We start from the raw sequence: 26,375 nt of genomic DNA, 5'->3' as shown, positions 1-26,375 counted from the left end.
ATGCCTTGGTCACTCTCTGAGTGCCCTTCTAGTTTGCTGTTATTATTTCCTGAAGTGTTTTCTTTAATTTGACAGTAAATATGTCATACTGTTAGATATAATTACCGTTACAATGCCTTAAAGTAATATTACATAACATATACACTGCGGTTTCACAATTCTATATTTTTAAGTGAGGAAATACAGCAATTTTAAAGCAGTCTATTTAATTGCTGCCTGATTCTGATCCGTCCTTGTGTTCAGAGGCTGGCGTTTTTATAAGTGGCCACTTTGCGTGCATGGGCCCTTGCATTTAATTGGTGGAGCCTACCTGCCAATCGTCTTGGGTGGCTCCATCCATCACCAAAAGTGTCCCGTGACTCAGAGGAACCCGAATCCGCTCCACATAAGTGTAGTCCCCATTTTCCTCCTAAACCCATGAACATAAAGACAGTAAAGCACAATATATAATCACACTCACTCGCACACACACACACACACACACACACACACACACACACACACACACACACACATACACACACACATAAAAATGCACACACGCGCACACACGCACCAAAACATCATGACTTTAACACTTATAAAACACAACACAAATAAAAGACAACTACTAAAACAGAGGCCTCTAAATACTCTGCTGAGTCTAAATACAATACCTGACTTAAGCTTTCCCCTCTGTGTCCAGTTTTTCACTACCTCACTTTGGCTGCTGTTCTGCACTCCACCACCCTCAGTCACTTCTTTTTATTAAGATTTGCACAGCAGCTCTGCTTTATTAAGTAGCGTGCGGTAGAGGCAGGAGAAAGCCTCCTTGACTGTGAGCCAAGTCTTACCAACAAACTAACTCATGAGAAACAGCAAAAGGTCATAAAGTGTGTCTGCAGGTTTTAGAAGGTCAAATCAAACACTTTATGAAACTACTTTAATGAATACTGGGAGCTGGATGAGGAAAAAATAATGAAACAAGACTTTCTTTCTAAATTTACCAAGCCAGCATAAAAGCACGTATAAGAACATTGAGTGTTCAGAGGGATAATATACTTATTGATAATATACTTATTGAGTATCTAAACAACATATGTATCATGCTGTACCTAATCTGAATGTAAGAATGGACACCAATTTCTATGCTCATCATCTCACCGGTGGAGGTTGCTTGCGGAGGCTGAATACTCTAGTGTCGCCCAGACTGACGGAGGCGATGGTGGGCTTGGTACCCAAGCCAGCCTCGATATCACTGTGCCAGCCGATGCTGTCATGGCCGTCCCGATACAGGTTACACAGCAGTGAGTTGAAGCTGCCTCCGGTCACCTGCTCCACTGCCTCGCGAAGGGTTAACAGTAATGGATGCCACTATGAGGCAAAAAAAAGAGATGTAGAAAGAGAGATAAACCAATGTACTAAAATATTTAAACAAAATGAAAATGTATTTAACCACAATTTTGACAAAGAGACAGCATTAACACAAACAAGACAACAAGCAACAAAATAGTCTAAGAAAAAGATAAAAATTTAAATAAAAAAAGCATGGTAGTGAAAAATTAAGAAATAAAAAAGATGAATTTAAAATAAATGTGTTCATATTGTCTGTTTTGTGGGTTTGGAGGATTATTGTTTTCTAACCTGTGTGTTAGCAGCCAAGGTGGAGCGAGCATATGTATAGGGCAACTCTCCATACCAGCAAGTCAGCCTGGGCTCCTCGTAAGCCTCACCTGGACCAACACAAACAAACAAATACACCTTACCTCAAAAGAACCAGGCATTGAGAATAGATCCGGTCTGTTTTCATATCCTTTATCATTTATCCTTTATCTGTAGCCAGGTACATGGTAATGCATACAGTTCTCAACATTTTAACCATATTTCCCATAAAACCCTTACTTACAGCCGCAAAGAGGATGTAATGAATGCCAAGTAGTTAAATGTTGGGAACTTTTTTTCCCCATTTTATAAAAACATGCCAAACTGTTAAATACATTAAACCTAAAGACTAAGTTAACACCAAGCTGAACAGCAGTGTTTCACGGACCTCTCTGGTTGAACTCTGACCATAGCCAGTATCAACGCCGCCTAAATAAAATATAATATAATATAATAAGGAAAAGTTTCCTGATTTAGATCAGAAAATATCTCACCCATTTTTAATACTTGCTATGCTGCAGACCCATTTCAGTCATTATTCAAGAAGTATTAAAGTTTGATTTAAAGCCTTAGTGATGATATCTAAAAATGAATGTGGTAGTGCTTAAGTGATGAATGAATTTTAAAGAAAAAAGCCATAATAGTGGTACTGCATGATGCAGACTACTAACATAATACTCTATTGAGTAACCAGTATCAAATACTCAACACTTGCAGGCTTTAAATACACTGTAACATTAATCTTCCTTTTGGAAAACAGCAGCTGTGGACCAACTCTATATTGCATCAGTAATTGGGTCACAGCAATTTCAAAAGAATAGATCCAGTCTGTTTTCATAGCTGCCTCTTTTTTGCTGAATGACAACTATAAGTAGGGCAGAAAGTTGACACAGTTTTGTTCTTAATATATTCCTTTTCCAGCGTGAACCACATGTAAAAGAATCATCTGCACCAGAATCTATTTCTAGAAGAAGGTAAAGTAAATATCTAAATCAAATTTCTCTCTTCCTCTGTTGTTCTTGGTGTATCTTTCTCTGGGAACCACAAGATCCCTTCCAAGAACCCATTCACTGCCATTAGTGTATTTTGGCCAGACCTCTGGTACGAGAACATGGTGAAACCAAAACAAACTACTCAAGCAGCCATTGCTTTTTATGGCAGTGAATTATTCAGTGCCTCTTGAGCCAATATTTATAAATATGTGTGGTCATTTCAACTTTTAATAGCCTCACCATTTCCATCAAAAAGATGCTATCAGGGGGAAAGGATAAAGAAAACCTTAACTCACTCACAGGCTCCAATTTAGAGTTGTGAGCAATGGTCGGAAAAACTGAGTCAAGAGGGTTTTAAAACAAAACGGGGCAAAAGAGTATGATTGAGAGATGACTGGTGAGGGGTTAAACATCCTATTCCCACTACTTCCTCTTTAACCTAAACATCACATGGACTTTGTTGACAAAGTCTCAGGAGTGATGGATTGAGATGACACAAGTTTTTGATCTGTGTTCGGAAATCATCTTGGTAAATTGTTTTTTTATTGCCGTTTGTCCGCTACAAAGCTATTGCAGAGTAACACACACGTTTGACAAGAGCCAGCTGAGAGAGAGGTTGATTCCGAGGCAAAGTCTGGCTGAAGTTCAACAGGATCGCTGCATATATTCTGTCTGGGTACAATGCGTGAGGTATTTCTTGCCTTTTAAAAAGGAAATGCTGTTTTGCAAAATGAAGCTTTTGCCTTCTCATGCAGTTGTTGCTTTTGTCTTCTCAAATTATACTCTGCTAATGTGGATGGAAAACAAAATCTAGCATGAGTACCAAACAACTACCTATCAATATTCAAATCCGGATGCAAACTGAAAATGTGACATATTTTGTTGCTAAAGTAAAACAATCTTTGTGGTGTTGGCAGACATTTGTACTCGGTTTGTGCTTTCAAATTTGATACATACGATAAAAATGTCTCAAACATGAGGAAAAGTTCAACACTGCACTATTACAAAACTAGAACAGACATGACCGCAACAGCAAGCCAGCTGCAGTTGGGGAACTCTGTTCACCCTCCACCTTACATCTCATAGGCTCACATTTCTTCCCTTCTATACTGACTATCCTTAAGCCCCTGGTACACACCCTGTCTGTAGTTGGTCTTCTTGGACCAGGGCAGCTCTGCTAACAGCTTACTGAACATCCAGTCAGCCTCTTCTGGGGGAAGAAACCCAGGCAGCAGCCGCAGTCTGGACAGATGGAAAGACAAAACGTACAGACATAGTGCACAGAAAATGAAGGTGCCAATATGAAGCATGTAGTTCATTTATCTAGCGTTTGTACAGGATAGGCCACAATGGGGCACCCTGGCGGCCTATGAGTTTAGGGTAGGCAATCAAAAATACCTGGTTCAAGTCTGGACATAAACCGTTTTCTGTCATGTTTAAAATTCCCAAAGAAAAAATATAGTCAAGAATACATTGGCAGAGGCTTGTGTGCAAATAGTCATTATACATAGACAAATACTCTACTGGAAATAATTTATTCTGTTTTAATATATAATCATAGAGCTCTATTTATTACCCTGTTTTTATGTGTGTTTTTTTTTTTTTTCTCATAAAGGAGCCATGCTCGTACTTTTGTCATGCTTTACATGTCTGTGTTTTGCTGAATGACAATAAAAGGAATCTTGAATCTTTAGCCAAAATACTGGTATAACAGCAGAATAGCTGGTTGTTTACCCATCAGAGTATAAATAAATATAAAATAACCAGCCAAAACGATTTGGCAAATTGCTGGTCTTAGAATCAGTTTATGCTCCATAACAACCCGTTCTAAAGACGTGTTGTCCAACCATGTTGGAAATCCAAAATGTTTATAGTTGGTCCAAAAGGCTACACTGGAAGGTAGAGTGTAAAGCCGGCAGTCATAGAGAGGGGCAAGACATGATGTAATTTATGTACGGGGATAGCTGCGCACATATTCAGTCCCTGCTGGAAGGCCTTCATAGCGTTGCACTTATTTGTACACGTGAAAAGTGCCACAAATAATGGTGTAACAAATTAAAAAAAGAGCGCTTGAGAGAGTAGTTCAAACCCTGGCTCCTTTCTAAACAGTTGCCCAAATATGGAGTGAAGGGGGTGTGAATGTTGGATTGTTGTCGGTTTTGGAGTGTTACAGAAATGGTTGGACACAGCCTTCCCCAAACCGACGTCGGAAAAGGTAAGAGGGAGAAACTATTTTACCATCCCACAAGCAGTTCTGAAGAAGCGTACTGGCTCCTTTGGTATTCGTTAGTGCACCTCATCTAAGGTTAATTAGAAGCCTTGTCTGGATAAACAAGGGTTCATTTCCAGGATAATCACCACAACATCCGGTGCTGCTGGTTGTTCTTCTGAAAGTCCCTCGTTTTGCAAAACTCTGTAACAACAACAAACTTCGAGCTAGCAAGCTACACGCTGAAAATGGCAAGTTTTTAAGTAAATTTGGAGTGAGCAACAAGGCAAATTTGCTTGGTTCGGGGAGTAATAGTAGATTTACATTAAAAATGTTTAACATTACTGCATTTACCATCCGAATGGGACGTTTTGGGGATACTGGATACTTTACTGGATGTATTTTTACACATGGTGATACACTGGTAGAGCAAATTAGGTTTTACCATGCATCCAGCTAATTTAAATAGCTCACGTTAATGTACTGCGTGAACAGTTAACTTCATTTTATCTTATATGTGCCGTTTTCCAATGTCCTATCAAAACAAGTTTCTTCCCAAGAGCATTTTGCAGAGCCTGTGGAGCCAGCAGCGCTGTTGAGCAAGGTCTGGCAATGCGAGACTAGTAGAAGCTTAAACCTCAAAATATTATCCAGCTATGGCTTGGATGTAAAGTAGTCCAAAAGCTAATTCTCATTATTGTTAAGACAAAAAATTAGCAAAAGAGTAAAGGGCCTACCCTTGAGAAATTACTGTAGGTGTTTTGTAGCCACTGCAGATTTTAATTGGAATTGAAATATAAATCTTTCACCTTTTCCTTTTCTCCTTTTATACTTCTTTCCAAATCTCATATGTGATTAATCCAGGTGACAGTCACAGAATTAATCACAGAATATTGACTCTAAGAATCCTATGGCTCTGAGGCATTCTTTCCTTGCTCTTGGTCGTCTGTGATATAATGGCACTAGGTTTATTAGTCTTCTATATTAGGTATAAAAGCATGTGCTTAATGCCTTAAAAAAGTAAATGGAACACTCTGGTTGTCCAGAATTCTATAAGTATAGCACATGTTACTACATATTCAGTGTCTATAAGAAACACGGCTAACTTTCATGTCCCGTAGTGGGTAACATGAGTTAGGCAGTAGGCATGACATTCATTAAAAGCTGTATACATTATTGCTTGTGGGATGACTGCCATCTAGTGGACTTAAAACCCATTCGCAGATGTGTTATCCCCACTAAACACACTTATTTTCCATTTGGTTTAAAGGTCCCATGACATATTGCTCTTTCGATGCTTTCATATTGGCCTTTGTGGTCCTCTAATACCATATCTGAAGTATCTTTCCCAAAATTACCGCCACTAGAACCAGTCCCACAGTGAGCTTTCCTTAGTATGTACCATTTCTGAGTCTGTAGATTTTGAGGAGAAGCGAGGGGGGGCAAGGTGGAGGCTGGGGGTATGGCCTTGACCAACTGCCACTTAGCTTGTTTGAAAGCCATGATGTCTCTCTCTCTCTCATGGTTGGGCCCAATCTCTGGGCGGACAAAGCAAAGACAGGGGAGGTAACCTTGTCCCTTAAACCTCATAAGGGACAAGATCATCTGAGCTTTCATTTTCTCAAAGGCAAAGCAGAATACCCAGGGCTTGGTTAACACCTATCACCATTTCTATCCACTGGGAGACCATTGGCAGGCTGGGGGAACTCATATTAATGTTAAAAAACCTCATGAAGTGACATTTTCGTGCCATTAAATTTTTTCATCTACACAATTACACTGTACTCACCTGGACACTCCTGATGGTCCATTGCTGATCTCATGATCACCTGCCTGCCTGTCCAGAACAAAATAAATGAATGAAAAATGTGTAAGCCAACATGTGTGGCGTATACACCGTGAGATTAGAAACACATATAACACAAATATGAATTATATCCAGTGAAGATAGAAATGTGTAACTTACTCCATCACATACTCTGGTGGAACATCTCTAACTGGCTGCAATGTAGAAACACTTCCTTATAAGCAAATCTAACAGACTAATTATCCTAAAATTCAACAGTGACATTTTATATTTATCGTCTACCTTGGTGGGCTGGTGAAACTCAAATGTGTTAGGTGTTTTCTGTGGACCACATCCCCAAGCACTAGGGGCTGGGTTGACATTTATGGGTTGTTGGTTGTTTGGGACTGCACCTGGTAAATAAAAAAAATAAGAAGTATTCTTATAACAAAAAGGATTAGTTGGCAACACATCAGGCAGGTTATCAGGACCATGAATCCAGCATCCAGTGAAACAGTGTATTCATTGATTGACCCTAAAGTTACCTGTTGGTCTAGAGGGTTTTGGCAGTTGCTTTGCCCAGGAGCCCTGGACTCTGGCACGCTGACGTTTATCCGACATAGCATCACATCTGCGTGTGACCAAGGAAGAAGACCAAGCGTTCATTAATAGGGATTTGGACACTATATGGACAATTATCCATAAACTAAGACAAATACGGAAAACTTATCACTTGTGCTAGATTTTCACCTAAGAAACCCAGTCACACTTAATATTTCTTAAACCAAGAGCTTCCAGTAGAATCATGATGACAACCTTGCATAACTTTTTTTTTATTTCAATTCTTAACAGGATAGAACCAAAACCAGATTTAGAGTTATGCCATATCTGCAGCAGTAGGGCTTTCGCAAATGACTGAACGGAGAGAATATCCTGCTTGTTTTTCTTTTCTTTAGGTGCATTTGCTTTAAGTTTTGTCGTGCTTTGTAATGCTTTGTGTATTATTTTAAAGTCACTATATGTTTTGTAATGGCTTTTCATTTCATTTATGCTGTATTCCACTGCCTCAGCTTTAATGTCGTTTGTCTGATATTTGGCTTTGCTGTTAGATTATTTGAACAAAGAAACGTAGCCCGCCCCAAGAGCTGCTGACAAAAATAAGACTTGCTAGATTTTGGACATTAGCTATATATCGCACTGAAAATTATTTATGCTTTTGTTACTGTCATTTAGAAAAACAGGATTGGAGATAAATGTACACGTCGCATAATACTACAAACTAGTTAGTAATAGGTATCGCATACTGTACTTAATCGGACAATTTCTGAGGTCAACGGGTATTTCAGCTCGAGCATTAAGCTAGCTAGTCTAGCTGATTCCTCTATGCTAGCTTAGAGAGCCTGTTTAAAGATAAACAACTGTGTTAAGACAATATCCGCTTAACTAATGTTGAATCTTTAAACTAAGATAGCTACTTACCAAAATGGCTGCAAAACGCAACACTACAGCTAAAAAGAAAATAGACAACGCTACATAATTTAGCTAGGGCACCTGTGCTTTAACGGCCATGACAAGTGTGTTACAAAAAAACAAATCCTACCCGGAACTGAGACGAGTAAATAGATTCCGCAACTTTCTATGTCTCTTTCTACCTCTAATTGGCTGGGTTGTCAAAGGCAGCGGTTCAGTTATTCCTATGAATCTATAACTGTGTATCATATTTCATTTACGATGTGTTGAATGAACTCTTAATCTGTAAAGCAACTAGTTACAGCTGACAAATAAATTAGTGGAGTAAAAAATATGAATATTTCCTGCTGTCACGTAGCCTAGTGCATGATGTCAGTATTAGTGCTTTTAAGATCAATACTTAAGTAAATGTATTCAATTACTGGAGGAAAGTAACTAAATACATTTACTGAAGAAGAATAATGTTAACAATGACAGTTTTGAGTCATTCTTTGAGTACAGCCATTGCATGCCACTTAACACTGCTCTACTACATTATAGTAATAAATAGTCTTTCCTCCACTAATTTGTCAGCCGTTACTTAGTTTAGTCAACGGCTAATACTAGTTTCTTTGCAGATTAAGATTTCCCGTTCAACACATGATCATTGATATGTTTTGTTTTACAGTGTATGCATAACAGTATCTACTTAAAATTAGCTTCACCTTGATGAACAATAAGTGTTATCGCAGTACAGTGCAAATAATCCAATATAATAAATATAGTATTGACACAACATTGTGAGAGATATGGTAGGCCTACTTGGTTAATTATAGGCTGTAACATAACTACTCACATATTGTTTTAACAAGTTTAGGTGAAAGGTTTAATGCATGATTTTTACCAAACACGATTACTTAATGAGTACTTCTTCCAGCACTGTAAAGATCTTATTGGGTTTATTGTGCTGCTAAACCAATATTATATTCTAAAATTCTCAAAAAGCTGCCATTTTAGTCAACCAGTGGGGAAAAACAAAACAGAAAACAACACTTCCTTACACCATAACTTTTATTAAACAGAAAACATGATACCAGCTATATAAACACTAACGATGCATTTTAAATGTAGAAATTCTCTTTTCCAAGCATATTAAACAACTTGTTACAAAAGCATTCACAAGACCTCTTTGTTAAGGCACAGGTCAGACCAAGTCATACAGGGTATTCGATTGTGCACCAACAGCATAAAGAAGAGCAGTTCTCCTGTTTTAGAAGCAAACAGTATGTGAACCAATCTGTAGGTAATGATGCAAAACCTTCACGTTTGTTTCAACTTCAACTGGAGGGATAATTGCGCTTCAATGAATCGAAAATATTCTCAATTCCTGTGAATTCCTTTCAAAAACACACTGGAGGAACAACTGTAAATATACAGCGGTTAAGAGGTTTCATTGTCTGTTAAGATTTACTTCTTGAATTAAAAAAAAGGCACATAAGGCAAAATAAGAGCAACCGTAGTTCACATGGACATCGCACCAGCTGAATTACATAATACATTTTAAATCGGTCAACATCCGCTCATTGAACCTGACCATTTTCAACGTTAATGAGTAGAAATGGATAGTGATGAATGCAACTGTTAATGACCAACCAAGTAGTATCGTTTTTAAATATACTGTAAACACGCAGAAAAAAGCAAAATTTGCCAACTTTAAATGGCTCAATGATTTTTAAACAGGAGTAGGTTGAAAGGTATGAGTTTGTCTTGTGTGTTCACGACTATAAAATAAATATTTATACATAAAAATGATGCCCACCACCATTATCCACTGCTTACAACAGCAGGGCTAACAAAGCACTCATTTTATTTTTTGGTTGTATCATTTCCACAATCAGTATCAGTGACGAGATGTATCATATGTCCTTTGCCTAGAGCAGCTTTTTTTAATAATCACTTCAGCTCCTGCCTTCTTTGGCCATTTCTTTCCAAACAAATACCAGATCAGAGTTCGTTTTAAACACAAAGTCATACACATGTGCACATTTATTGAAGGTGCAAACGTAACATATCAGGCAAACCTTGACGATAAACCATAGAGACACAAAAGAGAATATTTCCTTTCCTTAGACGCTGCACCGGTTCAGGGCACAGTGGCCGCCCGCAGATCGGTTAGCTAGTCTCCTAGTCCTTCTTCTGAAGTAGTCCGTTCCTCTGCTCCCGCAGCTTCCTTCTCTGCAGGTATCCGGTACGCTGCTGACGGTTCATTTGGGCTCCAAAGAAGATGACAAGGTTGATAGGCACAAGCTTGGTGGTCAGCCAACCCTGCAAGGAAAGAAACAACAAAACAAAAGATGCGTGGGTTTTCAATCACCTTTAAAAATATAGCTTTCAGGATTTAATCTTAAAATAAATTTGCAAAGGATAAAAAAAGTTCTATGCATTTTATTCCAAATTGCTTAGCACAAAACATTATGTAAAGAAATGATGCAAATCATACAACATCCAATGCTGCCATTTCTATTATTTTACAGCATTTAACGGTTTCTAAAAATGGGTTGTTTAAGACAAGCAGCCTGCAGGTCTTTGTTGAAATTAGACATTCCTTTTCATTAAAAACCCTAATATATTCCTGGGTAAGTTCAGTATTTTGAGGTTTGCAGTTCTTACCATGACAGCATGGGGGAAATAGCCATTGGTCTGGCCCTGCAGACCCACAGTGGCAAGCTCAGCTGCCACATAGCGCTCTGGGGTGGGCTTGTCCAGGGTGGGCTTCCTGATACGAGTCATTTTAGTGGCCACAAAGAAGGGCAGCACGCTCTGCAGGAAGACAAGGGAAAATGTGAAATGAGCTCATTAAACAAAGCAAGTCAATAAAGAAATAAAAAATCTTCCTGACGCACCCACAAATTAAAATAAGTCAAATTACTTGGCCTTCCTTAGGTTAGCATTGTTTAACACACAGAGTTGCAGAAAACACAAAGACAAATCGTGTGTCCTAACCAATGGCACTGTAAGATTCACTCAAAATACATAAAACCACTGCTGTAAACTGGCCTGATGACTGGGGTTATCAGGTGAAACTGCACTCAGGGTTTGCTGAGGTGAAACTGCTGTAAACACTTAAACCACCAGGTGGCACACAAGTGAAAGCTACATAGGTTGCTAAAAACAGAACAAATCAGTCTCATGTAGAACACATTTTCAGAAATGCCTCTGCTGTAAATATTTAAAAAGTCTTTGCATTGCCCTTTAGGTAGGATTGTTTGAAAGCAACAAGTATGACTTTTTAAAATTTACAGTAATCTCTAGCAAAGGTTTCAATTAAATAGTATGGTTTGTGCTACTTTCCGTCAAAGTTAGGTGTTAACAGTTTTGTTGAACAGTTCCCTCTTCCCAGAATTTGTCTTGCTCAAAAAGCTTAATCTTAGGTGTCCCAACAGTTGAGAACATCCTTGGGCAAAAAACAAAATACATGCAGGGTGGAGGAGAAGAACAGACAAGCCCCAAACGCACCTGAATGATGATGCCATGACGCCTGTATTCTTCCTGGAGGCCGCGAGAGAAGAAATCCACAAAGGCCTGCACAAAAAAAGAGGTTACATTTTAATACATAGGTCAGCAAAGTGTTAGTCTGTTAGCAGAACCTCCAAATAGGACAATATGAAGGAAGAATTGGCTTGATGAAACAAGCAAGATACTGACCAATATGATGACACATTTCAGTGTCCAAAGAGATGTTTTGTTTGTTGGGATAGATGTTACACATACCTTTGAGGCAGAATAGACCGTAAGCAGAGGGAGGGGGTACATGCCACTGGCAGAAGAGATGTTCAGGATGACACCTTTGGACCTGAGAAAAATACAACAATGTGATTTAGGACAATAAGACTGTATTTATATAGTGCTTTTCTAGTCTAAATGACTACTCAAAGCACTTTTACATATCAATCAAGTTTATTTGTATAACCCTTTACAATAGCCAAAAGGTACCCAAAGTGCTTTACAACAAAGCCATAAAACAATACATAACACATACAGACACATAGTACAGGAACCAGTCACACACATTCACAAACCGGGGCCAAGACTGCCGTACAAGGTGCCACCTGCTCATCAGATAAACACTTGCACACATATACACTCCGATGAACAGCATAGGGGGCAAATTAGGGCTCAGTGTCTTGCCCAAGGACACTTCGACATGGGACTGCAGGGCCAGGATCGAACCACCAACACTCCTTTTGGCCGGCTCTACCACTGAGCCACAGCCGGCCCGAACAACAAATTTGCATTGTTGGGATGGCAAGAGTCAGTCACTTTTCACGAGTTTTGGATGACTGAATTAAATTCCAGGACTCAACCCAGGTTTTGATGACGTGGCATTGGTCCCAATTACAGATCAGAGGCTTCATTGTTGGAATCACTTGGAATTTTGTCAAATCAAGAAAGCCAGGTGAAAATCCTCAATTTAAAAACACTGCTGCCATAACAATCTACATAACAGGGTTTTCCTCAAGATGTGAAGCACTGCTCCTACATCAGTGCAATGCATTCTTTTTAAAAGTCACACAAAGTGATGCCACACACACACACACACACACACACTATAACAGTGTGGTAGGAGCCGTGTGTTGCCATGGCAGCCTGTTGCTGCAGTGATGTAGTGGAGCTACGCTCTAGCCTCACACGGCACCAAATGTGCCTGCGCTGCTATTGGCCAGCAGGAGTCACATGGGAACAGAGCAGCCAATCGGGTGGGAAGAGCACTTTGTGTGAATTGAAAGCTTGTCAGCATTGCGAACAAAGGAGGAGAGAAAAGAGATGCAGTGATGAAAGTGCTTGGTGAAGATTTCTTAGCACCCTTCGCTATAAAAGAGTAACCTTTATAAAGTTTAATCTACCAAATGCTGTTCTTGGAAAACAAGGTTTTGTTTAATTTTGAGATTCCGTGTGCAGCTCTGTGCCATTATCCCTCATTTACGAAACTGATATTTTACTGCAAAATATGGAAGCTTATTATTTAACTCACCTCTTAACCATTCTAGGCAGCACCAGGCGGGTCATCTAAAAACACAAGCTCAGTTACCATCAGCGGTTAACACAAAACAATGATAAAACTCATGAATGAGAACAAGGGGACTGGGAAAGAGTTTAATTTAATTAAAAAAAAGAAAAAGACTAAAAGTAAGAGGTGGAGAGAAAGACAGGCAGAGACCAACAGCGAGAGAGTTGCGTGGGTGGGCAGTACAGACAGCGTTGGTGTAGTCCACCGTTGCTTTGGGAACAACTGGGACACTGCAGGTACCATGGTAGAAACAGCAGAAGAACAAAAGGGGGAAAAGTGATAAGAAAAGTGATACCCATTTCAAACTTTAAACAAACACTTGGGCTGTTGTATAAAAGATTTAGCTTGCAATCACTGGGTTGAAGGTTATTTGGAATATTTCCTCCCTGAATAGCAAAAGTGTAAAGACATCCAAGAGAAACTTACCTGGCACACTGAGGTCATGTTGACGTTGATCATGTTTGTGATGAACTGAAACAGAAAACAGGTCAGCTAAACACTCACATGTACGTTAATGTATCTATGTAATTATCACAATGGATATAAAAGAAAGCAGAGGACTGGTGTATTAGGTAAAAATATGGGGCATGGGAATGAATTCGCTCCCCCCACAGGCTTAGAGGAGTCACCTCAGTTATTTTGAGACTGTACACTTTCAGAGAATTTCCATTTGCAAAATAATAAATAAGCAAACTCACATTGTCCAGATCAGGAATATGAAGGTAGTACTCAGGGTAGGCGTAGGACACGCCAACATTGTTGACTGTTGAAAACAAGGAAGAAAAAAAAATGATTCTCCCTTTTCCATAAAATAAGCTGGTGCTGGAGAAATCAAACTGAATCAAATGTCTACCATAAGATGGCAGCAAAAGCAAACAAGACAGAAACAGGCATTTATGCTACACTAGACAGCCACACCTTACTACCAGTAGAGTACAATTGGCATAATAAGAACAAAGAGTTCCTTAAATGTTCCAACCAAAATGTACAATGTGAACATGAGTCTAAACGTCTAAAATTACTCAAACTTGTAGTGCAACGCTAAACATATGAGTCCTGATATCCGTGTCAAAATAATGTTCCCTGAAAAAGTCTTGAAAGCTCAAACACTTTAAAAAAATAAATAATTCATGAGTCAAAAAACAAATTCATGCATAAGAGTACTCATCCTTTGTGTTCTGGCAGTATGTCTCATTTGGTATAATCTCACCATCTCAAACAGTCAATATGCACATCATGCTTTTTCCTTTCAGGCAAAGTTGACAGAGAAATCAAGTATCTGAATTAAGGGAGTCTAAAATGAATCAAGTTACTGCACTGTTCCCAGAGTTAGGAAATCACACAACCTTTATTTCCACAATAAGTGTTGAATAATTTGACTTGGCCAGTGCATGTAGTGAAATCCAGAGGGTGGTTTGCCAACAGTGAAATAAAGGCCAAATTTTCTTTGTACGTGACAACACACTTCAACCCCATAAAACTAGTGATTTATAATTTGTCTTTCTTATGTCTGCAATACAACAGGTTCTTACAGTAAGTCAACTGCACTGAAAATATTCATATTTGAAGACTTCAAATATTGACATGGAAATGGTGCCAGCAAGTGATCACTGGGAAGAGAAAAAAGGATGAATGAACACACTGTCCTGAGAACATCAGTTCTTACCAAGAACACCTATCTCAAGACCAGTCAACCCTGCCTCGATCTTTTGGTAGATGTCCGTCTTGCCAAAGTCAACTGCAATGGTCCTGGTCTCCACTTTAAATTGGTCCTCTGTGAAGGGAGAAACAAGTGTCCTTTAAACTTTAAGGTTACAATGATATCTATGCATGGCAATGAACAATAAGTGTTATATGAATGAGACAAGACCAACGTTTAGAAGGATACCAGTTTAAGGTAATGAATTTTCATCACACCAAACTCACATCAAGCATTCATGGGTCACAAATAAGCCAGCATTACACGGCCCAACAACAGTCACTGTCAGACTTGAACTGAAGAGGGCACTGCATACCAACAAACCAGCCAAGGTCTCACCCCCCCCCCCCACCCTCCCTTCACTCACTCCATCATGCACCTGCTGCAATTTAGAATTTATTGTCCATAGTAAGATGTTGATAGGTGGTGGAGGAAGATGTAAAAGCAAAATTCCTGGAATGTGCCTCAGCAAAGACCATTAGCGTGTCATGGTATAGTCAGCGTTAGGGCAAGATAAAGAGGGGCAACCTAAAAGGGTTGCAAGTAAAAAAAAAAGAAAAAAAAGAAGAAAAAAAAGGGGGTGCTAGGGGTTGGGAGCCTCTGTGAAAGCTATATCCAGCTTATTTTTAGGCATCACAAACACTTTGTGTCCAAGAAAATGATATAAGCTGCATTAAACAAGTTGGCAAAGCAGAACTATAAAAGGCTGAAGTTGCCAAATTGGAGTATTTTGGGGTTGCCAGGTAGCTGCAATCAAAAGTCAAAAGCCGTTTGCATAAGAGAGGAGAAACATTAATGGCCGTAAAATTATAGGTGGGACAGGGTGGGTTGCCCAGTTACATGCCAAGGAGGTGTTTTGCCAGACTAATCGTGAGGGAGGAGTGCCAGAGTTTGGCACGTCGCATCATGCTCGTGACTACCCATCAGCCCCCACTGTGGACTTTAAGCACGACAGGAGAAATTGCGCTGTGGGAGGCAGAGACAGATGGAAAGAGAGAGGGCACTATTTGAAACGGGGAGGCCACTCACCATTCAGTCTCTGTTAAAATCTGGAGACGGGCCAGAAAGAAGGAAGGGAAAAGTTTTTCCTTTAAAATGGAAGCCCATTTTCAGTTTGTGTAGACTTGAATGAGGAACAACTGGTTGGTTTCTAACAAATATCTCAGATGAACATGTTGCTCAATACATTTCTTTAAATCAAGCCAGATATTTCACCTGTTTTCCTTCATATCCACAGTGAGGAAGCTGCTATGGTGGCTGCATGTTTCCAATTCCCCAGCACTCAAACAGAGTAACACCATGACTTCACGTTTAAAGCATTAGAGGAAAAAAAACTAACTAAAAAAAATAAAAAAAAGGGATTTAGAAGAAATCTGAAAAGTGAAACTCACAAAATGTAATTCTGCAAAACACATTCCGTTTATGAAAAAGGAAATAGATCCACACCTTTGTTGCAATATTTTGCAAACTTAAGCTATCTTGGTTTTTGTCCTCAAAACAGAAAGCAGTGATTATTTTCTCCTTTTTTTGAGGATCGTCTAAATCCTTATGGTCAAGGGTATGCCCTTTATTTGGCACCGGCAGGTCTGGATGTCAACACATACACACTACTACTTACCAAGTGACTTTGCCACGTCATCCAGCTTGTCCTGGGAGCGACTGATCAACATCATGGCAAATCCTCGACGTGCCAGCTGGAAAGGAAATACCAGTTTGTAATAATTTGAATATATTGACATTAAAATACAGCGTTGGCAACTACAGATGGAAGCAAGAGTAGACTTAACTTTAGTGCCCACAAATCAGAATCATTTCCATATATTATTATAAATCTGAAAAGTGTTGGAATTAAGTTTGTATTTCTCAACTTGCAGGGAGTGTGCTTCAACTCTGGATCAGACAATGGGAGAGCAATGCTAACAGACAATCTAAATGTATCCAGTGGCCATAGAGTGATCATTTATCTCTGTCTGCATGTGTAAACTTAATTCTTGTGCTCACTTTGATCGAAGCATGCTTGTTGGGTGTACTTTAGGGCAAAGAGGTGGTTTATCACGTTCCATGTGACAGCAGAATTCAAGACGTGCATTTCTCTAAAACACTGACATGCTGAAAAACCCTTCAGCAAAAATGTTGGACTACGATTGCGTTACAAGCGGCTAGCCTCACAGTCGCATCGATAGCAACAGTTTTATTCAAAGGCCCTTCGTGTAATCATACAGCTAGCACACCAACAGCAGTATGGGCAAAATACCTGACAGGGTAGCCCCTATTCAATGCATGCTTGTTACCTCTGTATGAGCTCTTGCTGACGAGCCTGTGTTAAACTGGGTGTGTGTGCGCGTGTGTGTGGACCTTCCACGTTAATAGGCCTGTAAGAGCTCTCCCTTAACGTGAACACTGTGTGTGTATGCAAGCATGAGTCACAGCTTTGCCGTGAATGAAATAAAATAAATATGGGTAGAGGAACCTTACCTCCTCCGCATAGGATTTCCCGATTCCATCCGTGGCTCCCGTCACAACTGGAGAGAGACAGAAAAGACAAAAAAAAGGTTAGCATTGGTTCTCTTTACAACACTCACACCATAGCAGGGCGGGGGTTTGTTCAACTAATGTTCTCAAAAGTTGAATCACCGTTTCAGTTACCTTTGCATTTTGTGACAGCCACACAACATACTAATAGGATAGTCTTTGTTCACAGGCTTACAACACAACTTCACATCAGGTTTGACCACTTCCAGTTGTCAACATAATTGCTGCTCAGTGACCAAACTTGGGGTTAGTGACAGACGGGACAAACAAAAGCTTTAACATTGAGTAAATCCATTGGGTGCCATAACCCACTATGCTTTTCACCTATTCAGAAAAGCCTCTTTAAGCTCTACAATAAACGTTTATTTTTTTTTAATCAGTCAAGTAATGTTTTCTTTTGGATGAGATGCATACATGGCGTCCATTCTCGAAGTACACACAAAAGGTAATGTGCAATTCAATACCGGCGCCCATATGCAAACAATACATCCCAAGATAATATAGATGTGAGTCAAAGATTAAGCTAGAAAGACAGAGGGGAAGGAGATTGTATAGAAGTGGAGATAAGATGGTATAGATTAAAGCAGAACAAAGAGAGTAGACATTAAAGGATTCCCAAATCCCTGCCTCACTGAGAGCAGCTCCTGCTATGCAAAATAGGATTTTTAAGATCATGTTTATCTGACTGTCAAGGGTAAATAGTGTTCCTAGTTTGGCCAAAGAGGAAGGAGAATAATAGGGAAGATTTCACAGAAAAACAAGATGGTAAAGAAGCCAAATCGTGGGGAGGCTCAAACAAGAGGGAGCTGGTGTTCTTGTGTTTAGAGTTCACACATAGCTGTACAAAATGAATATATTCTAAGCAAGGCTTGATAAAAGATTAATAGGAGGTAGCGGACATTATCTGGCAAGGAGCTGGAGAGCAAGAAAAAAAGACAAGATGTGAGAGGGGATGCAGAGAGGAGGGAGTGATGACGAACATGGAACAGGAGAAAGGAGGAGGGTGTAGTGGGGTAGGAGGGGGAGTGAGCAGGGATCCTAGGGGCGGCTAAAAATAGAACTGGAAGCAAGCGAAGCAAGAGCAAACGAATGAGTGAAGGAGAAAAAGAAACAGAATAGAGATCGCGGTAGAGGAGAGAAGAACAAGTGAGTGAATAAATTCTCAAGAAGAGTGAGAGAATGTAGCACAAAGTCAAAAGAGCAGAATTTTTTTTTTTATAAACTCCCCATGTTAAAAATGAAATGCTCCATGGTAGAAAAGCCTCAACGGGCGCGGGCTGTACCAAATCAGTTTCTTGTTGCAGATGCAGGTGGGGGCGAACAGAGGGAGGGAGAGGCTACACTCGCTGCAAAGTAAAATGGCTGGGGGGGGGGGGGAGAGAGACAACAACCACTGCAACATAAAAAAAAAAAAAAAGCCTTTTCCAATCTAATCCGGTGATGTGAATGAGGCTGAATTGTTTTAAGCTACAGGGTTTATAGGCTACACAAATCTATAACATGCATGCCAAAAATAACAGAAAATGTATGAAAGTTAAAAATTTGCTGATGAATGAGTAAAACAAACTATAAAAAAAAGAAAAAAAAGAATGAATTGGCAGCTGGAATTTTGTGTGCTTGCATGACCGAGCTTCCCAGAATTGCACCTGCATGTGAGAATATCATCCCTGACATTTGAACATTAACCTAGAAGTGAGTGTGTAAGAATGTGTTCTGTGCCAAAACACACATAGTATGAACGTTTATATAGTACTTATGGTGTGTCATGCATGCATGCAGTGCATTTTAAGGACAAATATCCACTGCAGAAAAAAGAAAAGGTAACGATTCAACTATTTTACTGATGAACAAGCATAACACAACGTCCAAAAATACCATTGTTCAGTAACAAGCACACAACACCCCAACGCTCCCAGCACAACGTAATTCTCCTCACATGAGCAACGTATGACATCTGAGAGACGCAGATGTAATGTATCAAAAAAAGGGTCTACACAAGCAAGCAAGACTGTCACTGAATAAGGCACGCACACACACACAAACAAAAGGGTAAAAGTGTGATGATGGGGCAACTACGTAGGAGAGTGACGTGTACAAGAAAAAAAGAAAAAGAAAAGAGATTTGGGAGAGGCCAGGAAGGTGTGTGAATCCATCAAAGTATGTGTGTGTTGGTAGAATGATGATTGCACTGCTGCCTCTTATGCATTCCCAGCAACAACGCTCTGAACCCAGTTCCCCCCCCCCCCTCCAAACACCTCCAATAGAACTGGTCCACCATGTTTGCTCTCAAGCGCCCCGATGGTGGTGCAAATGCGCCCCAGCTCTGCATAGTGCTGCACATCACGTCCAGTGGAACTGACATCCCCAGCCTTTTCTGTCTCCCTCCCTAGCAGTGGAGCAGCCCCTGCCTGCTCACTATTCCGAGGGTCTAAAAAAAGCAGCAGGAGGAGTAAAAATAGCAGCGCGCCTGCACTGCCTCGTCTGGGAGCTGCCTGCCTGCCGCAGCACCTGAATACCAACAAGATCCCCCACCACCCTCACGACGACCAGGCCACTGCTGCATCCTCAACCCTCCACCTATAGCCCAGATGCCAGCATGAGCACTGAAGGCTGGAAAAAAAAAAACACACATAAGATCTGATGAGCAGTGGGGCAATCACAAAGACCCCCGATACATGTGAAGATTTTTAGATTAACGTGGACTGCATGAGAAGGGCACGTGTGAGAGTATGAGCAGTTCATATTTTAAAAAAAGACAATCGAAAACCTGATGTCTGTGTGATGGTGGGGATTCCAATTTCCATTAATTCACTGAATATTCCCTCTCAAGATGAAGGTGTGCTGATTAGTAAAAGAGGACACGTGTTTGGTCATAGAGAACACTGGCATGGGCTCAACTATCAGTTACCCACAGGAGTTGTTTTTTGGAAGATTCAACTTCCAATCTAAAAAAGGGAGAGCAAAGCAGAGCTAAACTCAGCACAAAATCCAAATCCCCCAATTAAGATTCTCAGTGAGGAAAGACTGCGGTCCTTGTAGGCCCTGCTCTTGTTACGTACGGTTATGTAATCTGTCGCACCCCAAACTCTCCTATCAACGAGCAGCACTTTATACTTCAGAGGGAGAAAGAAAGATGGAACGCCACACACACACACACACACACACACACACACACCTTTTGAGACTATGAGATTGTTGAGCAGAAAAAAAACTTTGCTGTTTGACCGTGTGCCATTAAGGACAGACTTTACTGTGTGGAGGTGTTGAGTTCAAACAGAGCCTACAGCAGGTGATTTCACGTCCTCAGACTGAAGGAGTGTTAATCAGTGAAATCACCTGGTGGAGTCTTTAATGGCAAGTATGAAAACCTGCACACTCAGCCCTCAATGGTGCAGGACTGAAAAGACCCGTTGTGTCATTTACATTCCTGCATTTGTGACATATTAGCGGATAAAATCTATGCTGATTTCCTCTACAAATGTAATGATTCTTTAAAAGTAAGTTGTTTTTAAAAAGACTTTAGTTTCAGGTGGATAATGCTGTGAAACATGTTTTAGCAACAAATGCACCATGATTATTATACTACTGATTATTAATCTAACAGATACCATTTCAAAAGATTTGCTATTATTTTACAACCAAAATGACATATAAACTATTTAAAAAAATAAAAAACGAGTCACACCAAACCTCACATTAAAAACACCCTCTCATGTGATCCAAAGATCGATAATGACTTACAACAGAACATTACTTCATACATTCTTCTCAGCTTTGTCCCACAAAAGACTGACGGCAACACCTCTCAAGTGTATTTCAACAGATACTCACAACTGAACAAACTTGCTTTTCTGGCATGTTGGACTGCAACCAATGAGATTTCACTTCACAGAAGTGAATTGACTACTAATTCCAAATATGCTGGTGGTCCAGTAATTTGCAGCAAAATAGACTGTGCATCTTCATTATTGAACATAATTACCTCTTAAACTTGGGTGGGGTATGTGTAAAAAATGTGGAAAGGATAAAAAGTTTATTAAAACGCAGATTAATTTGTTGTAAAGTACATAGATTGAAAAGACCAAAAGTGTGAAAAAGTATTGTGTGAAGCGCTGGTGCTTCAACTAGAAATAATGCGGAAAGGGGGCCTTTTCTAGGTTGATCCATTAAAAGGAGCTCAAGCAAATACCAGCTCACTTAATCACTCAAAAGCCCATTTATTTGCTGAGGCCTTTCGGTTTTATGGGAGGTCTTCAAAACATCATTTTGGAGCTAAAAATAAGTAAATAAAAAGTCAATTAGTTTATTGATGGAAAGATTTTCTGCAACTATTTGTTATCGGTCAGTCGTTTTCAGTCGACACTTTCAAGCAAAAACACCAAATATTTTTGTTCTTTCTGGACTCTCAAATTGCGATTATTTGCTGCTTTACTTTGTCTTATACCTTGTTAACCTGATTTGTCTTCAGGTTTTAGACCGTTTGTTGGACACAAGCAATTTCAAGATGCCACTTTGGGCTTGAGGAAATTCTACAGGCTTTGACTATCTTTACATGACATTTTATAGCTTTAATTATTGGCATATTAATCAATGAAAATAACAGTTGCAGCTCTGTACCATTTAACTGATGGTTTAAAGAAAGTTACTAGCTTTAGGTAGTCTTAACAGTGTTCAGAAAACCCACTAACTTGACAAGGTGAAGAAACGTCTAGTGTTTGTGAAGCTTCAGTGTTACCACTTAACATTTAGTTTTGACAAAAAGAGAGAATGACATGCTCAGAAGAAGATGGTACTGTTAGCCTCAGAGTGCATGACAATATAGAAAAACTGATGCACACCCTCAATGGATGGAGAGATGGAGTGAGTAAGTGAGGGAGGGGTGAGTGAGGGATTGAGTAGAGCTTGAAATAAGGGAGATGCGGAGGATTTTTTTTCTCCCCTCGCTTTTTTACCCAGCATCCCTGGTTCTGGCACGTGTCACAGAGCGTGTTTATCACATGAATCACTGTTCTCTCCCTCTGCCTACGCACTGATACAAAACACTAGGGGGAAGCACATTCACAAGCATGAAGAAGAGACCCTGCCTCAGTTGAAACAGATGAATGTCATTCACACATGTGCATGTTTCTTACCATGAATGAAACCTATGGGCTATTCATAAAAATAACACTGAATTTATTTTCCCATAATAATTAAAACACCACCCTGTGACTCTTGAGTCACCGCATTTAGTGTTGATAAAATCGCACGTGCCCAATTATTACTTCCTGGAGTCAAATCAAACTAAAATTGCGCAAGTGCTGACTCATGTCTTTGTAATTCTTGTTCAAGTCTTATGAGTGGTTGCATTCTGATTATATAAGATCATTCAATAAACTATAATGTCAAAAGGGAGGAGGGCGGTACTTCTAAGGCGCACGTCACATCACTACCCACCCTCAAAAACAGCTTCCTTTGGTCTAATTCACTTCCCGTATAATGGACACACGCAGACAAATATGATATGAGATGCTGGAGACCTAACAGTGTGGAAAAATGGGCACGACAACATAAGTGAAAAGCTGCTCCACTGAAAATAAAAAGCATAGCTATTGAACACTGCATCATAAAGAAAATCTGCTAAAATACGATAGTCTTTGGAAATGTAAACCCCAAGTCTAACTAACCATCTTTAAAATTGCAGGAATCTACCCTTCTAATTCACCAATTGGTCTTCCTCCAAATCTGCTATGAAATTAAATAGATACAAATGTGCTTGTTCTTGAAAACGGCCAGGCTTTCGTTCAAGGTTTAGAAATTATTTTATCCATCTAAATATCCATCCATCCGACAGTGATTGGGCTGGCAGGATGGTAAGTGTGTGTAAATACACAGTGCAGTAGAGAGTCTGGGGAAGCCACCTTCATCCATTCTGCAGTGCTGCCGTTCTGCCGCTAGGAGTCTCCTCCACTAAGGGGAAGACCAACAGAGGAACTCCAGAGAAATCCCTGCTCTCCTCTGCATGTGGAGCTGCACAGCTCCAGCACACAAAGATGTGTAGTGATAACATGATAAAACAAAAAATAAAATACAAATTCACCTAGGGGAAGGAATTACTTTAATCCAGTTTTAGTGGTCACCAGGCTTTACCTCACCTGCACACACTCAAACCTGTCTGACAAGGAAATACCAATTGTCTTCTGTGTTGTAATAACAGCCATGTGGATTGCAAAAAGTAGGTGTTTACAGGATTAGCAAACATGGCATATTTCACTAGGAAACATGTCAGTCCATACCCTTTCTATAAGTGAATTAAATGTAATTTCTTGAAATGATTGTTCAGTGGTTGCTTTATCACATAAAGTCAAAATACAAACCCACAGGCTTATTTAGTCCACACACTTACAAATTTAAAATCATGAATTTAAAATTAAAGTATGTTGATGTTAAGGTTCTTTAGTCCAAAATTCATATATATCATAAAGAAGCTTCACATGTTTTCCTACACAATGACACTTTATATGAGTGAATATGTACTGCCATGGGTAGATACAAAATGTTTGGTAGGTATTATGTGACAGAAAAAGAAAAGATTCAGGAAAGAAAATAGGTAAATTTTTGAAAATCCTACAAACAGCAGTTTCTGTGGAGCATCTCACCAAGCCTATTCAATGAATAGTTTAACTTGTTGCAACAGGTGCTTCAGTTTTTTGTAAAAAAAAGGTGGAGACACAAGTCGCACCAGTTGACGTAAATGTATGAAAGAAAATCACAGCACTGCCTGAGCTGTTCAGACCTGCACATCCGGTACAACCAGCTCAGGGAGACACTGCATCCCTAGCTAACATCTACCCTCCTCCACTATGTTCACTTTCTGCCAACCGTTGGGCTTGTCTGCAATGGGTTCAACCGTTGGCTTGCCAGACTACCAGAACTGGTTTCAGGGAGTGGCATGCAAGTTCAAATGTTAAGAAAAAAGGTATACAAGAAGAAATGTGGCCGGCGTGGAAAAGTTGTAGTTTCAATTACCCCTGGATTAGTAAAGTTAGATAGTAAAATAAGATTCTTTAAAAAAAAAATAATCAAAAAATCAAAAAAAAACACAAATGATGGAATACAACATTTCCTGCACTCTTAAAACTGAGTTCTACAGAATTACTGGGGTTTCACTTGACCCAGAATACTTGATGCAATTAAAGCCTGAGAAAAATCTTCTTTACTGCACCAAAAACGGGCTCTGCTAGAGCACAAGCCTGAGGAATCAACTCTTAAGAGTGCAGGAAGTTAGAGCTATATCTGACAAGATACTGGTGCTGGATGTGGAGGGAATGGGGTGGGAGATCACAGGGGGGTGCTGGATGTGGATATAATGGGGTGGGGAAAATCACAGTTTTTATACAGTATGACCAATGGATGACGAAGCGATGAACAAGCGCATGACTCATCGGTGTGCACCGGTATTCCTCCGCATATTCCAGCAGAATCCCCAAAAAGGTACAACACTCATTCCTAAAGATTCCCTACCTTTGAGTGAAGCGTTAATTCCCTCTTATAGCGCAAAGAGCAACAATTATACACTTCATTAAAAAAACGACGATTTAGAGGAAAATTGCAGACAACCATTGGTTAAAAACACAAAAAAAGAAAAAAAGAAAGTAAGCATTCAAATCATCCGGGTCGTCTGGTTTAGGGGTGTTGGAGATTAATCAACCTATCCTGATGCAAAGGGGAGCGTTCGGCAAATTGCGCAGCAAGAGGCTCCAGACGCAGCAGTCTTCTCCAAATAGGAGACTGGAGAAGTGGGTCAAGTCATGGCAGAGCGATTCCTATGAGACTAGTCTACCAAACCAAAATACTTATATTTGACGGCCAACTCGCTCTTACTTGCCCAAGCACGTTGAAAAAGTAAATTATAATGTAGAGTCAAATCCAATTAAAGATATTTTAATCGTATCTAACAACGGAATGGGACAAGTAATGTGGCAATGAATGATAGCGAAAGAAACCGACGACACAAGCAAATTCATGACAAAACACTGCCTGAATATATTCATACATAGTGGAGGTAAAATATTATTAACACTAGTGTCAGAATGTTGGACAAACTACCCCAATGTGACATACTGAGGAGTCAAAAGGTATGGACATCTAGATGTAGGTTACGTTTTAATTGGGTATATGGGTTTGTCCTACATCATGCGGATGGGCTAATGTGGCTCAGTAGTGCGCTGGCTGAGATCTCACCCACATAAAACAGATCTCTGAAAAGTGCGCATAGCCTGCGCAATTTGGCTACCGGCTCACCAATGTGGGGCACCCCCCTACTGCTCCAAATGTGGGTGAAAACGCTGACTGAAGACCGTAGAGCAGATTGTGCAGAGTTTGACGCGGGAGAGGGGAAAAAAAACAATTGAGCTAATAAGGACCATTATCTCGCCAGTCAATTAGCTGCTTACCTGCGCTTGTTACGCAACACCAACCTCCTCTTGAATTAAGCCATAAAAACGCTCCAAAATGTGCTCGTTTTGGTGCCAGAGTGAAGTTTGAGCTCAATAACCTCTTGCTGGTGTTTGCACGTCGAGTCCACCTGCCTACTTTAAAGCTTCCCTCTTCGTGACAGTGATAGGTGGCGTGAAAATTGATGTGACCCAACTCACCTGCCCATTTGCCCAGCTTCGGAGAGAGCAGCTGCCCGTTTCCCAAGACCCAGATCCTAAAGCCTGAGAGCAGCCTGTAGAGCAGCCACAGCGCCAGAGAGGCCACAGTGAACGCGCCGACCCAGAAGAGAGGCGTCTCGGCCCTGCGGAGCGTCTCCTCAGCGTTCATCCAGTTCATGGCAGCGGCTCTCGGTGACTCGGCGTGTGTGAGAGTGTGGAGACCTCAATTTTAGGCAATGTGCTCTAATTTCCAAGCCACAACGTGAGAGAGAGTCCCTTTATAAGGAGGTTGTAGCATCACACACACACTCCCCCCCAACTCCCCCAACACTTGTCTAGCCTGATTTAAAGTGCACCTCCTAC

The 26,375-nt window shown here is 40.2% G+C and overlaps 2 protein-coding genes and 1 long non-coding RNA gene across 5 annotated transcripts in view; 1 reads left to right on the top strand and 2 right to left on the bottom strand.

The window, feature by feature from the left end:
* The window catches only part of alkbh3 (alkB homolog 3, alpha-ketoglutarate dependent dioxygenase), a 13,115-nt gene extending 4,881 nt beyond the window's left edge, over positions 1-8,234 (bottom strand). Inside the window, exons 1-9 of one of the 2 annotated variants that reach the window (XM_034878948.1) lie at positions 8,108-8,234; positions 7,174-7,259; positions 6,932-7,041; positions 6,809-6,843; positions 6,632-6,679; positions 3,772-3,875; positions 1,624-1,712; positions 1,144-1,353; positions 311-409 (exon numbers count right to left, since the gene is read on the bottom strand). In XM_034878948.1, the coding sequence (XP_034734839.1) occupies positions 311-409; positions 1,144-1,353; positions 1,624-1,712; positions 3,772-3,875; positions 6,632-6,679; positions 6,809-6,843; positions 6,932-7,041; positions 7,174-7,249 (771 nt within the window). In that variant the 5' untranslated portion in view covers positions 7,250-7,259; positions 8,108-8,234. Of the gene's footprint in view, positions 1-310; positions 410-1,143; positions 1,354-1,623; positions 1,713-3,771; positions 3,876-6,631; positions 6,680-6,808; positions 6,844-6,931; positions 7,042-7,173; positions 7,261-8,107 lie in introns of both variants that reach the window. The other variant, XM_034878949.1, reaches the window with a different exon arrangement.
* LOC117948980 overlaps positions 1-10,170 on the top strand; it is a 12,484-nt gene extending 2,314 nt beyond the window's left edge. Inside the window, exons 2-3 of the long non-coding RNA XR_004657603.1 lie at positions 6,794-6,799; positions 9,769-10,170. This is a non-coding gene — a long non-coding RNA (uncharacterized LOC117948980). The remainder of the gene's footprint in view (positions 1-6,793; positions 6,800-9,768) is intronic.
* On the bottom strand, positions 10,027-26,375 carry hsd17b12a (hydroxysteroid (17-beta) dehydrogenase 12a). Of its 2 annotated transcripts, XM_034878947.1 has the most exons (12): positions 26,013-26,375; positions 17,320-17,366; positions 16,463-16,538; positions 14,812-14,919; positions 13,844-13,908; positions 13,572-13,616; positions 13,110-13,144; positions 11,849-11,930; positions 11,594-11,659; positions 10,748-10,897; positions 10,256-10,402; positions 10,027-10,225 (listed from the first exon to the last, which is right to left on the bottom strand). In XM_034878947.1, the coding sequence occupies exons 1-11, from the start codon at positions 26,188-26,190 to the stop codon at positions 10,262-10,264; spliced, it is 993 nt and encodes a 330-aa protein (XP_034734838.1). In that variant the 5' UTR covers positions 26,191-26,375; the 3' UTR covers positions 10,027-10,225; positions 10,256-10,261. The 2 variants fall into 2 exon arrangements, with proteins under 2 accessions (XP_034734838.1, XP_034734837.1); XM_034878946.1 differs by having other exon boundaries at positions 10,027-10,402.

Source organism: Etheostoma cragini, chromosome 8, assembly GCF_013103735.1.
Source record: "Etheostoma cragini isolate CJK2018 chromosome 8, CSU_Ecrag_1.0, whole genome shotgun sequence".
NCBI classification, from domain to species: Eukaryota; Metazoa; Chordata; class Actinopteri; order Perciformes; family Percidae; genus Etheostoma; species Etheostoma cragini.
This window is presented reverse-complemented; position numbering and strand designations above follow the sequence as displayed.

Bases quoted from the DNA above. Each gene is read 5' to 3' on its own strand.
- hsd17b12a (XM_034878946.1), bottom strand. From the start codon at position 26,190: ATGAACTGGATGAACGCTGAGGAGACGCTCCGCAGGGCCGAGACGCCT. The intron at 13,617-13,843 runs GTGAGTTTGCTT...TTTCTGTTTCAG, and splicing joins ATATTCCTGATCTGGACAAT to TTCATCACAAACATGATCAA. The intron at 10,898-11,593 runs GTGCGTTTGGGG...GTCTTCCTGCAG, and splicing joins GTCATGGCATCATCATTCAG to AGCGTGCTGCCCTTCTTTGT.